The sequence below is a fragment of the Ixodes scapularis genome, unplaced genomic scaffold, assembly GCF_016920785.2.
Source record: "Ixodes scapularis isolate PalLabHiFi unplaced genomic scaffold, ASM1692078v2 PGA_scaffold3__209_contigs__length_174095766, whole genome shotgun sequence".
In the NCBI taxonomy this organism is placed as follows: Eukaryota; Metazoa; Arthropoda; class Arachnida; order Ixodida; family Ixodidae; genus Ixodes; species Ixodes scapularis.
In genome coordinates this window covers 117536149-117550037 of record NW_024609868.1, presented here as the reverse complement: position 1 = coordinate 117550037, position 13889 = coordinate 117536149, and the positions used below count along the sequence as shown (strand labels likewise).

Genomic DNA, 13889 nt, shown 5'->3' with positions numbered 1-13889 from the left:
CTTAAAGCCCAAGTGGTACCATTTGGCTTGCAAGCGGCACCACTTCACTTGCAAGTGGTACCACTTAAAAGCAATTGGTAACAGTTGAAATACCACTTTATATTTTCACCTGGGAGTCTTCTCGATCTCTATATTGATATTCGCTGGCCGATAGAACGCCACATCTCGCGTTCCATCAACACTCCTGCGTTGTCTCGACACCTCCTTCTGAAATAATAAAAGTAGCCTGAACTTGACTGGATCTTGTGGCGTTGACCACAGGGTCCCGAGGGTGGCTCCTCCCAGCTTGCTCTCATGATCGCTTAGCTTTAGCGACTTTCTAGGCTTGACGACGACCTGGTATTTGTAGTCCTGCTGGCTGGGAAATCGTGGAGTAGTTTTGGGTACCGCCGGCTTTTTACGCCTAACCCGGGTGGGGCTTGCTGTTTCCGGCGCAGTGGGTTGGCGTTCTTATGGTAGGCTCTGAGTCAGCCGTTATCGCTCGACCAGTCGTTCTGATCTTTAGGCTGTTCCCTTTTACCCTCCTGCCGCTGCTGCTGCTGTTGCGAAGGCTCGATGGAGCTGTACTTCATCGCAGTGGGATCAAATCCTCTTATCGACGTCGACGTCAATTGGCGGGAGAAAAGGGTGGTTTTCTAGCTAAAACCTCAGCTTAGGCTGAGCTATTCCTCTCCATTTTTCGGGCCGGCGAGACGTACAATTGCGCCAGGCCTAACTAGACCTAGCGCATCTCTAGGGCGGTGAAGAATTTCAGAGTTCCATATCCCAAAAAACGTCAGACTAACCGGGGTAATGATGATGTCAAACGAATTCATACAGCCTAAAAGTAACCGTATTCACGTTTTTGCATCGCAGTAGGTCTTAAAACCGCTGAGATTTCAAATTTTTAACGGAGCAGAAATGAATAGCACCCAATTCCGACAACGACGTCGTCTTTCCACATTGTTTATGTCGTCAAACCAAGATAAAGGGCCTTAGAGCGATAATCTAACTGCTGAAAGTTACCCCCGATTCGCCGTCACCATGTTGCAAAGTTTTGACCACTAGACACGTGACCTGATAGCTCTACGTCCAGAGTTTAACCAAGTACAGTGCACAAATAATTTCTTATTGATCTTTAATAACAGTACCGACGAGGTAAGTTATATTTCGTTGGTTTTAAGTTCAAAGTGTGCTTTTACGACCAAATGTCAGGCATCTTCGCAATGCCGCCAGCCGCTGTGCTGTATTTGGGTTTTTTTATCGGAGCTAGGCACTGACGTCTTGCGCTAACAGTATTGAAAAAAAAAAAAAAAGTTTATTGTGTTTTTTTGCAGCGACCGCAATACAAATATCGGCTCAGTTTATCGTAAAGGCCTCGGGATTTGGTACGGTCACGTGTCTAGAGGTCAAAGTCGCGGCAGCGAAACGAGGGTCACTTTTGCCTAGTGAACGGGATACCAGTTTATCGCTCCATGCCTCTCGACTCCGTTGCGTTAGATGCAACTTAGAAAGAAAAAGAGGGGGCGCTCTAGATTTCGCCCAGTGCTTACAAAACTATGCACTTTTTCTCGGCTCTCATTGACTGAAAAGATGATTGGCGTTTGAAATGTTCGTCGTAAAATCGTTTCTCCGTGCCCTAATAGTTTTTATATCAACAATAATTTTACGATTGAGAAATATTACCTAGATAAAGTCATTACTGTTTTCAGAAATACCCCGAGATTGCCGTTCCACTTCGGCTTTATGCGATAGCAAACATGACTGCGGCGTTTGTGGCAAGCTCGACGAGCTAGGAACAACTGTCGGTAGTACGCGCCTTCGGAAGCGCTGTGCGGGTGCTTGGGTTCGCAGCGGCACATACCTAAGACTTGCGTCCCACGTCAGCCATATTGCTCAATCTGGCTTGATTTGTTGCTTTGAGCGTGTTGGTGCTGAATAAAGATTCTGGTTCACGTAAAAGTTACCCCGCTGCTCTGTGAATTGTGCAACATTTATGATTGCCACAATGGTTTAATACCGAGAGGATACCTACACAGGTAAAGATTTACAAGCCATTTATCTAGAGTCAATCGGGCGATCGGCTCGCATCAAGTTTGTCTAGGTATGTTACCGTCATTTCACTTCAAAATGCAAGTAGCTCCTAAGTTTTGCAGTGCTACTGGCCTACCAAAGGGAACATATTAAGGTCCCGTTTTGGTAGTGCGTCATGACGCTTACCCACCTTGCTGGCGGATTCCGCGTGAAAAAAAAAAATAACAAAGCTAGTAAAGCTGAAAGGAATGCATTTTTATATATCTTAGTCTTCTCGGTCGCTTATTACCGCACATCGATGGACGCCGACAGACGCTCGTATTAAACCGTGATTCGTGCATCATAGAAGGCCAGAGCTCCGCTTTCACGGTTCCGCGTTCTGAGCTGTTGCAGACGTTTTAAGACGGGGGCGGAACAGCAGACGGGCGGAGGCAAAAGCGTGCGCCGACACGCAGCATTCGTGTCCGCGTCTCACAGGTATTGCAGACGACAATGGACCTTTTCCGAGAAGCGTTCTGCGCACGCGCGAGCGCCCGATGCCAAGCGGTGGAAGTCGGCACGAAAAAATCGAGGAAATTCGGAATGAGGCTGTAAATCGACGAGTAGAACACGTAATTGCAGCATATATATAATTGTGTTACACAAAAAAAGAAAGTGGACGGAAAGAAAAACACGACGTTTGGGTGGACGCTACGGATTTCCTTCTTTAAAGTCGCGCTAGGCCTACCTCGTTGCGTTGGGCACGCGACGCTGCTCGGAGAGCGAAGCAACTGGTAACGTAGCTCCCATTATCGATGGTAGCGCAGGTAGGTCACTTCCTTGATTTTTAGTTCGTGCAGCCACCGCCTGGTGCCGTCGGTATTTGGAAAAGGTCCATTGAGAGTGGTGAAATAGCAGACGATGCCGGAAGCCTGCGCATATCTGCTCGCACGACTAGCAGGCGGTGTCAGACACCAGACTAGGAGCACCAGATATTGCGAAAGGGAGACACTAGGCTTGTTAGCGTGATTAGCCGAGCACCCAAGCCAATCTAGTAGTAATGGGCAGGGCCACTGATCTTTGGGCGGTACTTAAAGAGTGCGGTTACCTCCATATAAATTGCGTCTCATGGCGTAAATGTCGCGCGCAAACATTTTTTATATTTCGTGGAAAAATTATTTAAAAATGCGTGTCCCATCCATACCCTTTAAAAAGCGTTTCCTTTTCGTTTTAGTGTCCCTTTTGGGCTTCAGGATAAACAGGCTGTACGTGATTAAATTTTAGACCTACGACACCCACTTTGCAGTGATAAATGTATCTTGGGCGAAACTGTCTGTACAGGACCCCCCAATGAGACGGAAACTGATAATTAATGAGTAGACTATATGGCGTTTCTATTTGCATATGTTTCTATATACTGAGTTCAAATAGACGACAATCGGTTATACAACAAGAAGCAATTCACCACCTTTTTTGTCACAGGTTATAAAACATCATGCTTTCGATGGCTACTAATTTAATATTTGTAACGCAAAATCGTGGTAGGACTTTGAGTACAACACTTCAGTTTCGTTCATGTTGCCTGGATTTAAACCTCGTACTTCGGGAATGAAGAGGCTTCGTCATTCGACGGCAGAATAAAGCGCCACAAATCCGCTGTCTGTAGTGCTGCCATCCGTGTGAAACCGGAGCAGCAAGGAGTTCGATGATGAGGTGATCTCGCTTGGTAGCTGTTGAGAGTAAGAAGAGAAAAAAAACTAAGACGAGGGACTTATACAAGGGGATGGAGGAGAAAGTTTGTGTTGTTTCGACACCACTCTAAATTTCCCCACGCGCCTAATTTCGTTCTTGGTCAGCGTATAGTCAATTACTGCGGTGAAGAGATACAATAGAGAAACAAACGGTGTGATTATGACACTTTTTAAAAATACCACTTGCCCTTAGAGTCAGCCCCGGACGACTTTCCCAATAATGTTTTTCAGATTGCATGTTCTTTTGTGGAGACATCATCGACGCAACTCACTGGTCTCTGTAGAGCACTGATTGATACTGCGCACTTTGCATGAATGGCGGATATTATAATTTTGCTTTAGGTACTGGCAAGGACAAGCGATAAAATACTAAATCGTATTTTGAATTGTTTGTATAGATAAACTTTGTTAGTGCTGCAGCGTCCGAGTGCAAGGAAAAGACAAGCGATTTCGTCCTAAGATAATACTTGGACCTCGACTGGTTATTCAGCTAAAGTTTACTTAATAGGAATATATGTAAACAAACTATCGTACAAATCTTAACTTCACCTTGTCCCGTAATTGTATATTTATGAAGTGACACGCATACTTCCCAAGAGTTACCGATATAATGATGAAAAAAATGAAACAATATTGTCTGATGTGTACCTTTGACAAAGAGAACTTGGGTATGCTTACATGTTGCCCTTGAAATACTACAAAAACATTTTTTTTAAATTTCTTTTACTCAAACGTTCTCTGCACCTTATATCGGGGCATCCGTGTAAAGCAGGAAGCTAATCAGGCAAGGCAGAGCTGCGTTTATAAATATACATACTGTATGTGCAAAAAATGCGTGCACTGTCAGAGGTTCTAGTCTTATACAGAAACTTTTATACGATACTTAGAGCCGTGACCACTTTTCATCGGGTAAAACGTACAGCTCGTAATTGTCTTGAGCCCTGAGGCAAAAGTAGGAATGGAGCAAAAGTTTTAAAGATAAAGCAAAACAAAACAAGAGACGCGAGTGAACAAATACGTGCATAAGACTTGAACACACACACACGCGCATGTTCGCGTCAATTTAACCATGCTCTAACACGCATGCATTCACTGAATGACTAACGCACACCAGACGGAAACACAGAAGCGTCGCTCGAAACACAAAGAACAAAGCATACAAACCACACCACAACGTTGAAGGAAGCGAAATGTCTACGCCAGGGAAGGGAGACAGACGAATATGTCCTTCCCGAGCACGAGCATTTGCACCATACTTCATGAAAGCCCACTTTACACGAATAGCTATACTAGTTATCTTTCTATGGGGAACATCTTTCTCTAAATATTTTATCACCTACACACACTCCTCCCTATGTAAGGCTTATGCGAACTACCCTATCTTGGAAATAAAAGTGCCTTGCTGTCGTGCGGGCAAGTAGCAGATTTTATCCCTACCACTATAACCGGGACTTCGATGAAGTCATTGAATATACAGGTCTTTTGGCTAACCTCCGTAAAGAGAGAAAAGGATATTCTTTAAAGGCCGGCCCGCAAGCAGAGAGAAGGAAACCGACCCTCACTTTCCTTCTCGCCACTGTGAAAGGAGGAAATCGCCTCTCGTTTCCTCCTCGCCGTTTTCCGATCTTTTTTTTTTTTTTTGCCAGCTGCCTGGTTTTTTTTTTGTTTTTTTTTTTGTTTTTTTACAAGTTTGGGGTGGAGGAAATGAAAGCTTCGAGGATTTTAAAAGATTATCCAGAAGCCAGCCGGCACACCTGCGACAAGGAGCTGAACCAACCGAGTAGCTGTTTTGAGCGAGCTTGGCACTTGCTCTTCCCAACCAGTTGCATTGGCTCTTCTTTAGCATTGGTTTGGAAGACGATTCTTTGCTGTTGTGAGAGCACAAATGCCTTGTTCTGCTCAAAGAAGTAGTCATTGAAGCATCAATTTTAATATAAATATCTGATTCGGCACCTTTCGTTGTTTAGGCGGATTCATGGCAACAACGGGAAGTACGAGCGGCGTTTTCTGTATATCAGGGATGGCGCTCCATAGACCAGTGGTTCTGAATCATCATGGTTCGTAAACCGGCAGAGGTGACGGAGGATCCCATCCGTAGTGGGTCTAGCACTTTTCGGTGTAGAGCGTTTTGCTGTAGGGCATTTCGGTGAGGACTTTTTGGTGCACAGACATTTCAGTGTACGGACTCTTTGCTGCAAAGACTTCTCGGTGTGGGACTTTTCGGTGCGCGGATATTTCGGTGCACGAACATTTTGATGCATGGACATTCGACGCTATGGTTTGCTCGCCGGTATCTCTTTTACAACGTACGAAGACACGCTTCACATGGTGTTTGCGGGTTGAGTTGATAGAGATAGTCTCCTCTATAAGGTTTTGGCTTTATTACTGTCCTGCGTGTAGGAAAGGACCCAAACAGGAAGACGTTTGAAGTCGTTTGTGTATTCAGAACAATTTCGAATATCTTCAAATGCGCTTCCTCCGCGCAATCGCATAGCTCCGATTGTTATTAATAAATTGCGATGACCTCGCACGACAAAAAAACAATGTAATTATCACTTGTAACTCATTAGGGAATAAAGTAGGCGTGTACGGGTACAAAATAAGTGTAATCAAATCAAATATTGATTTGAAGCAAGTAAACAAGTCGAATTTCGTGAATGCTAAATCTATTTTATTTGGTATCAAATGTTTGCTCATTCTCGTACGAAAAAAACAGTGACCACAGATCATACACAGCGTATGATCTGTGGTCAACGTCTCCTTCGATGCCGTAATGATGTCGCCGGACGTAAAGAACTGCCTTACAATCGTGCTTATAAAGGGCGATTTTTTTTTTAACGACTAGACATTTTTCTAAAAAGGACGTCGGAGTTACGCAATTGCGGTTTGTACCTTATCTGTAGTCATCAAAAACACCAAATCATTCATTTTTAAAGAGATGTAGTGGACGTGAAGTGGTTCACGGCGTCCTAAAAAGCCTAATTTGGACGCGAATCGTGTTACCGCAATCCTTTCGCCCACCGCACTCCTCGCCCCTTCTACAGTAGCGTTGTCACAGCGATGCGCATGATTTGTCGCTTTGGCTTCATGGCGTTAAGGCTAGCCCACATGGCGCGTTTTTCAGTGCGTCTAGACGCGCGTCTCGGCTTGGCGTGCGCGCTAAGCAGGACGTGTGCGCCCAGTCAAACCACACGCAGCGCTACCGTGCAGCGCTTCGCGTCTGCGTTTCCGAAGCGTCTGCCCAACGTAGCCAGACGCGCTTAAGAAACAAAAGCAAATATTAAATCAAAATCGCGCGGTAAATGATGACTACATGCCGTAATATTTAATTTTAGTAATAGTAAGCACTCATTTTTATTACAGAAATCGCAATGAAGCTCAATTTCACTAATTTTCATCCTTTTTAGTACGTACGCCTCATCCACGTTTCGATACGCCATTGGCATCACCATCGCCCGCGCCAAAACATTTACAGCTGGCCGCAGGCCGCTACAGAGGTTATGTTGTTGCGGTTGTTGCCGGTAGTATTAATTTTGTACCTTTGTCTCTCGGTGTCCTTGTATTCTTTACATTTGGCCTGCCAGAGTGCAGGACGCTTTTGTATTTCGCTAGGTCCTCTCTGTTCCGCTGAAGCAGCGTCAGCCTCCCGCGGAGCAGAGAGGATTCCCTGGAATTGTGTAAAAGGTATGATAAACTGATATCCGCGGGGGGAAGGACGTAACTACCCATGTTCGCCCTGCTGCTAGCGTTGGCGGGGCCTAAAAGCCGTGCAAATTTTGTAAACTCCGCGCGCGCGGGTGTGTGTGTGTGTGCGTGCGCGCGTGCGCTCTGCCTTGGAATGGCACAGGGCTGCTACCCGTTTTTGTGTGTGTACCGTTCTGTTTTGAGTGTTTTTATTTATTTTCCTTTCCTGTATCCCTTTCCCTACTTGGCGGCGGGCTAGCAGGCCCACCTGCGTAAGGGTCTCAACCTTTTTGCCTAGCCTCGCACGCTGCCGAGTGAGTATCGCAATATGTGCAAATAAGAAGTATTATTATTATTATTATTATTATCGCCTTTGTCGCGAGGTCCGTGGCGAAAACTACAGTCCTACAGTGGAGAAAATTCAAACGCTCCTTGCGACTAGTGAAAACGGCCGTTCATTGGTTGTTGCCTTCTGGACGCAGCGCGAGACGCGACGCGTGGACGCAAAATATCTGGCTCCTCCAGATACGCCGGAATGCGCCAAAAAACGCTGCGTTTCGTCCCGGCGCCGGAGGTGACGTCAAAGCGCAGGCGCAGACGCGACGCAGACGCGGAGAAAAGCGCACCATGTGGGCTAGCCTTTAGGCTGTGCCACGCGGAGATGGAGCCCACATAAAATCAGAACTATTTTTTCGCGCCAAAATTAGGAGGACGCCGTATAATAGTGTACGCGCGTTATATCTTTTTAAGAATGGACGGTTTGGTGGCTTGCGATTATGGCCAACAACTTTCTAAATACAAGATGCCGTTTTCTTTTCTAATTAAAAGGTTAATTAGCGAATTTTAGGCAATCGGTCGGTTTTAGTTGCGTTCGTTATTGAACCTAATCCTCACCTAGCCGTATAGCTCACCTACACAAACCGCAATAGCGCTAATTTTCACTGGACAATTTGGTGGCTTTCGATTACGCCCAAGAACTTTATAAATCAACTATCCCGTTCTCTTTTATAATCAAAAAGTTCATTAACAAATGTTAGGTAATCAGTCGGATTTTGTTGCGTTCTTTCTTGAACCCAATCTTCGCCTGGCCGTATATAGCTCACATCCACAAAACGTTAATTTCCACGTTTTTTCTAATATCTAGTAAGTAAAAAAACAAAACAAAAAAAAAACGTTGTATATAAAACAGAAGGCAGTTCTTTTCTGATATAAATAAAGCGTGGGGCACCGCGTCTTGCATGCATCTTTTTTTTTTTTTCCGGCCTATGAAAACAAATCCCGGGACATTCGAAATTGAGTTTATGATGGGGCGGGCGCTTTATCACGGGGTATTTTGTCATGTTTCATAAGCTTTATTACGAGTCAGAAGGAAGCCACGCAAGCCGTATCACGTTGCAAACAGCTAATCGGGTGTTTCTCAAGCAGTTCTAGAACTTTCCAATTGACATTTTGGTTCCTAATACATCTAAAAAAGTTTGGTACTTAGTCCTAAACATTTAATTTATTAGACATAATTAAAATACTGCAACTCTCGCAAGACGTCTGCCAAAAACATAAAGTTGGTTTCATTGGCGTAAAGTCTTTCATTTTTATGCTTGGTCTTTAAAGATTCGTGAAAAGCATTCGCGACCTTATCTGTCAAGCCGCGTACGCCCACAGCGCGGCCTCCTCGGCAAGTTGTTCCCTCATCGAAGACGACAATGAATAAAAGGTAGGATCAAAATCTTATTGCCTGAAGAAAGCGCGAGTTTAAAATAATTCTAAGGGTGTCAGTTGATTTTATTTCTACTATATTCAAATTTCAACACTCGTCGCGGACAGCATGAATGGAAGCACTGTACTCTTGGCGCAAACCAGTGCCCAGTCAACAATCCTACACTCAAACAAGCATCACCACCCGACCTGTTTGAAAAATAAATAATTTCCAGTACTTTTGGTTGAAAAGGCGAATTTTCTACTGAGCGTGATATTTTGTGGGCCCAAAAGTCCTGTAGCCGAGATCGGTAGATGATATTTTGTGGGTCCAAAAGTCCTGTAGCCGAGATCGGTAGTTCATAGCTTCAGGAAGACGAAGAACGACAGATGCATTATTTCCCGCGGAAGTACTGTTTTGACTTTGAATTCCACATAAAATTGTATATGCACTAATTGGTGGCACGATACCGAACTTGCTTGATTACTTTTCTTTTAAAGACAACATAACCAGGCATAATCTACAGATATTGGAGAATTCATTTTAATTGGCGTACAGCGCGATAGACAAGTATGGACATAAAGAACACCATAGAGCTCTGCATTTCTATCGCATTTCTTTCCGTACTTGTGGACAGTTATTCTGCATGACAAAATTCAAAAACTGCCAAATCGTTTAAGCCTACCCCTTTTTATAGTTTTTTTCGTAGATGAATTGTGGCGAATCCCGGTTGGGTTCGATCTCGCACGTGTTCAAGGACACATTTCGGCATGATTTCCCGCTTGGTGACGACGTTGAGCTGACCGTTGTTCCGCTTCTTTTCTAAGTAGGCGGGGAACGCCAGACGCCTAAATTAGCCAAGCAGCCCCAAAACTTGCGGTAGCACACCTTCCGAACTCCTGGGTTTTTTTGGAGATGGCCTTCGCCCACCCTGACAAAGCCCCAAACAATTATGTAAGGGCTGCAGAGGCTATCTGGGCATTCCATTTCTTCATCAGCGAACAAATGCGAACAGAAGAGAATGAAAACTTCGTAATACCTGCTGTCTTTTAATAAATGGCATAATATGCTACTATTGCTAGTTGCACTATTTTACGCGAAGAGAATTGTGATTTTTCGGTTTAATCTCCGTGTTTCCCGTTCTCTTTGCTAATACGCAAGATATTTGTCGGGTGTCAAGTTTTCAGTTACATTTGTTGACAGAAACTAATTGCACGTTTGGTCACGGAGAAATTTTTTTCAAAGGCTGAAGATAGATGAAATATACCATAAACCGTTCCAGTTCTTATGAAAGTTTGTTTTTACTCTTCTTAGTAGCTTCAACGAGGCGGCCGTCACTCTAGAAAATACCTGTAGTGCGAACGTATATATTATGTCTGAAATGGTCAGACTGTGTCCCTCTGACTGCAATATTTTTGACTTGAAATTACTCATGATTATTAGTTTGTACAAAAAACAAAACAAAAACACAATAGTGATAAAATCACAATTCAGTGTGCCGTTGTTAGAACGACAAATTTTCAACTCTCTGGGTAGAGCTCAAAGATCGGATAAAAATACCCATCTTTTTTCCTTCTGCTGTGATGTTCAAGTTCCGTTCACTCGAGATAAATTTGCGGTGTTGTAGCGTGTGTGTCCGCATGCGGAAGTATCTGAATGTAAAAGTTAGTTGGTGTTGACTATCTGAGTGTTTTTTAGAACTGCAGAAAAAGAGCAAAAGAAAAAAAAAAAGAAGAAAAGCGAGCCAGCCCGAACCCTTCCGAACTCATATCCAGCCTGCCTAACTAATCCCTGGTGTTTGGGATTGAAGCAGAGAACCTTGAAGGGTTACAGAGATTTTGTCGGGAGGCCGGTAAGCCTATTAGCACTCGTGCGAGAAGGTCGTAAAAAGCGAGGAGGAGAATGGAGGAGGAAAGGGGAGGAGGAAAAAAAGAAAAGAGGGGGAATCTTCTGCCACGCTGAAGAAAATTTTGAGCGCCCGCCTTTAAGATAAACTGTAAATAATATGCCCGTACGTATTTTTCTTTTGTAAACGATATTTTCTTTCTTTTTTTTCTTTTTTTTTTTGCACACACTGCGACGCAGGCGCTCTATCTAACCCTGCGCTTTCACCCTCTTATCTCAATCTTCTCAACACCGAGCCAAAGTGGTCGCAGTTTTCACCATTGTATACAACGATCGCTACAAAACAGCGTAAAGATTCTCAACCTCTGGACTTCACCTATCGTCTGGACGGTACATCACGCATCCTAATAACCAACTGAATTTCCAGCTATGTCACTTCCAGCTTTAAAACAGTACATGATGACGTCAGATTTATACTTCCGATGTATATTACTGTGTGCTTGTGATATTGGGCGCCTTGCGCCTTTTAGTGCTGGAATCGTTCTCTACGATCCGACCACAGTTTTGCTTATTTTCTTTAAATTAAATTTTCGATCGGCAAAATATGTTCTGGATTGCTTTCTACTCTTGTAATGAAAATGCACAAATCCCAAAATCTTTTGTCAAGAGCACAAATATCGTAGCCTCTTATTCATTGGAAAATTGCTACAACTACCTCGTTCCTCAAGGCTTTTCGGCACGGTAAACATTGCCTGTCCGCCACCCGTCCCCCTCCCCCTCCCCATAACTCGAACTGCTCAGAAAAGTCTCTCGGTGGTCCTCTTAGTTCCTCAAAATGGCGCTTTGAATACTTATTTGTAATTTACAATCATGTGTAGTTTGCAGCGATCCGAAGAATGTCAGTGTAGTCTCAATCCATAAATCCCTCAGTACTAAGAAAGTACGGAAATACAGGCCAGTTTCTTTATTATTTTCTGTGGTCGGGTTGTAGAGCACTTCTTTGCAATCACCTAACGGCTTTTCTTTAAAAAAAAAAATCTTTCTTTCTTGCGCGGAGCAACTTGGTTTTAGGCGCGGCATATCTACAGTCACGCATCTTCTGCATACATTTCACGTGCTGGCGGTTATACTAGATAAATCCGGTCAAACACACGTCATATTCTTAGATTTCACAAAAGCGTTTAATGGCGTAACCCATCCCAAACTTTTGCACAACTTGAAATTCATTTTTAATAATCATAAAATAGTAGCATGACTTCACTCGTATTTGAGCACTCGCACACAATTCATAAGCATCAATGATCGTTAGTCGGAAAAGACACGCGTTGTTTCCAGTGTACCGGAGGGGTCAGTGATTGTGCCTCTTTTATTTTTTTTATTTTTATCAACGATCTTGAAATAACTTATCCTTCTGTAGAGTGTCGACTTTTGGCTGATGTCTGCGTCTTGTTTACAGCCATTCTGTGTGGTTCTGACCAAGTCAACCTGAACGACTGCCAATCGCAAATATCATCATGGTGTAAGCGTCTGCAAATGGTGCTCAATGCTTCCAAGAGCGCCCACATGACAATCACTAAGAAGGAACAACCAGCTCCCTTCACTTACACAATTGATAACCTACCCTTGCAAAAAGTCAGAGTACAAATACCTCTGGGTTTCAATTACCTCAAGCCTCAGCTGGAACGCATATTATCAGGGATGGGCAGTATTTCAAATACAAGTACTTAAAATACGTATTTCAAATACTTTGTGCATTTTGCATTTGTATTAAATTACAAATTGGGTAATGTATTTGACGTGTGTATTTAAATACTAAAACGTTGGTATTTCAAATAAATTTGTAAATAAATACAATTTTGTGGGCGAAAATACATCCCTCAAATTTATTGTCACTGTCCAGAGCAGGAAGAAAACTACATTCTGCACCGATTGCAGTGTTTCCCAATCAAGCACAAGCGTTTAGTGACTTTTTGATTACGGTGCTAGTCCAAGGCAAGAATAGTGACGAAATCGACGTTCACGGGCAGATTGGCTAAATAAGTGTCTGTGACAACTTGTGATGCTTTCCAGCCGGATTTCCATCCAAATTTTTGCCTGGAACATTCTAAATGTGCGGGTAGTGCAGATTTTCGTAACTGGTGCGAGTTGCAACAATAAAACATTCTTTACCTAGTGCTGCGTGTTTTGGTCGTTTCAGTTCTTTCTTGGTCTACACCAAAATGTAATCGACAAAAAAAAGCTGCTTGAAGCTCTGTACTTTTTTCACCTATTGCGTGCAAGCTGATTACATTTTTTGGGATTATATTTCTATTACGTTACTAGAGTCTCGCACACTAACTCCCGAGTGGGCGATGCAAAATTAAAATGAGATACCCAGAAACCTGTTGCAGGTACCCTGAAGTCGCTGACGCAAATTTTGAGGAATGTATTTAGAAAAGTATTTGGAGGAGACCAAATATATTTGGTTGTATTTATATCTTGTACTTGAATGCTTTTTTGGAAATGTAGTTAGATTTGCAATTAAATACGTTTTTGACGAAGTATTTTGTATTTGTAGTTCGATAAATATTTTCATGTATTTTGCCCATCCCTGCGCATATACTTGTGATTTAGTCACGAGGGCTTCGAGGAAGTTCTGGTTTCTTCGTAGACACTTACGCCACTGCACCCCCACAATTGAACTGACGGCTTACAAATGCTTAGTACGACCAATTCTCGAGAATTCAGACGCAGTGTGGGATCCACGGTCACAAGTCTGTAACAATGCACTGGAAAATATGCAAAAGCACAGCGATGTATCTAAAACCGATACGGTAGGCGATCATTAGTAACAGAGCTCTACCATCTATCCGGCTTGCCACGGTTAGCTACACAAAGGAAAATGAACAGACTAAAGTCTATACAGAACCATATCAACAGCTTGA

The 13889-nt window shown here is 43.4% G+C and overlaps 1 protein-coding gene across 1 annotated transcript in view; it reads right to left on the bottom strand.

The window, feature by feature from the left end:
- Positions 1-3545: 3545 nt before the first annotated feature.
- The window catches only part of LOC120837598 (cubilin-like), a 201256-nt gene continuing 190912 nt past the window's right edge, over positions 3546-13889 (bottom strand). Inside the window, exon 10 of the mRNA XM_042292858.1 lies at positions 3546-3722. Within this exon, the coding sequence (XP_042148792.1) occupies positions 3615-3722 (108 nt within the window). The 3' untranslated portion in view covers positions 3546-3614. The remainder of the gene's footprint in view (positions 3723-13889) is intronic.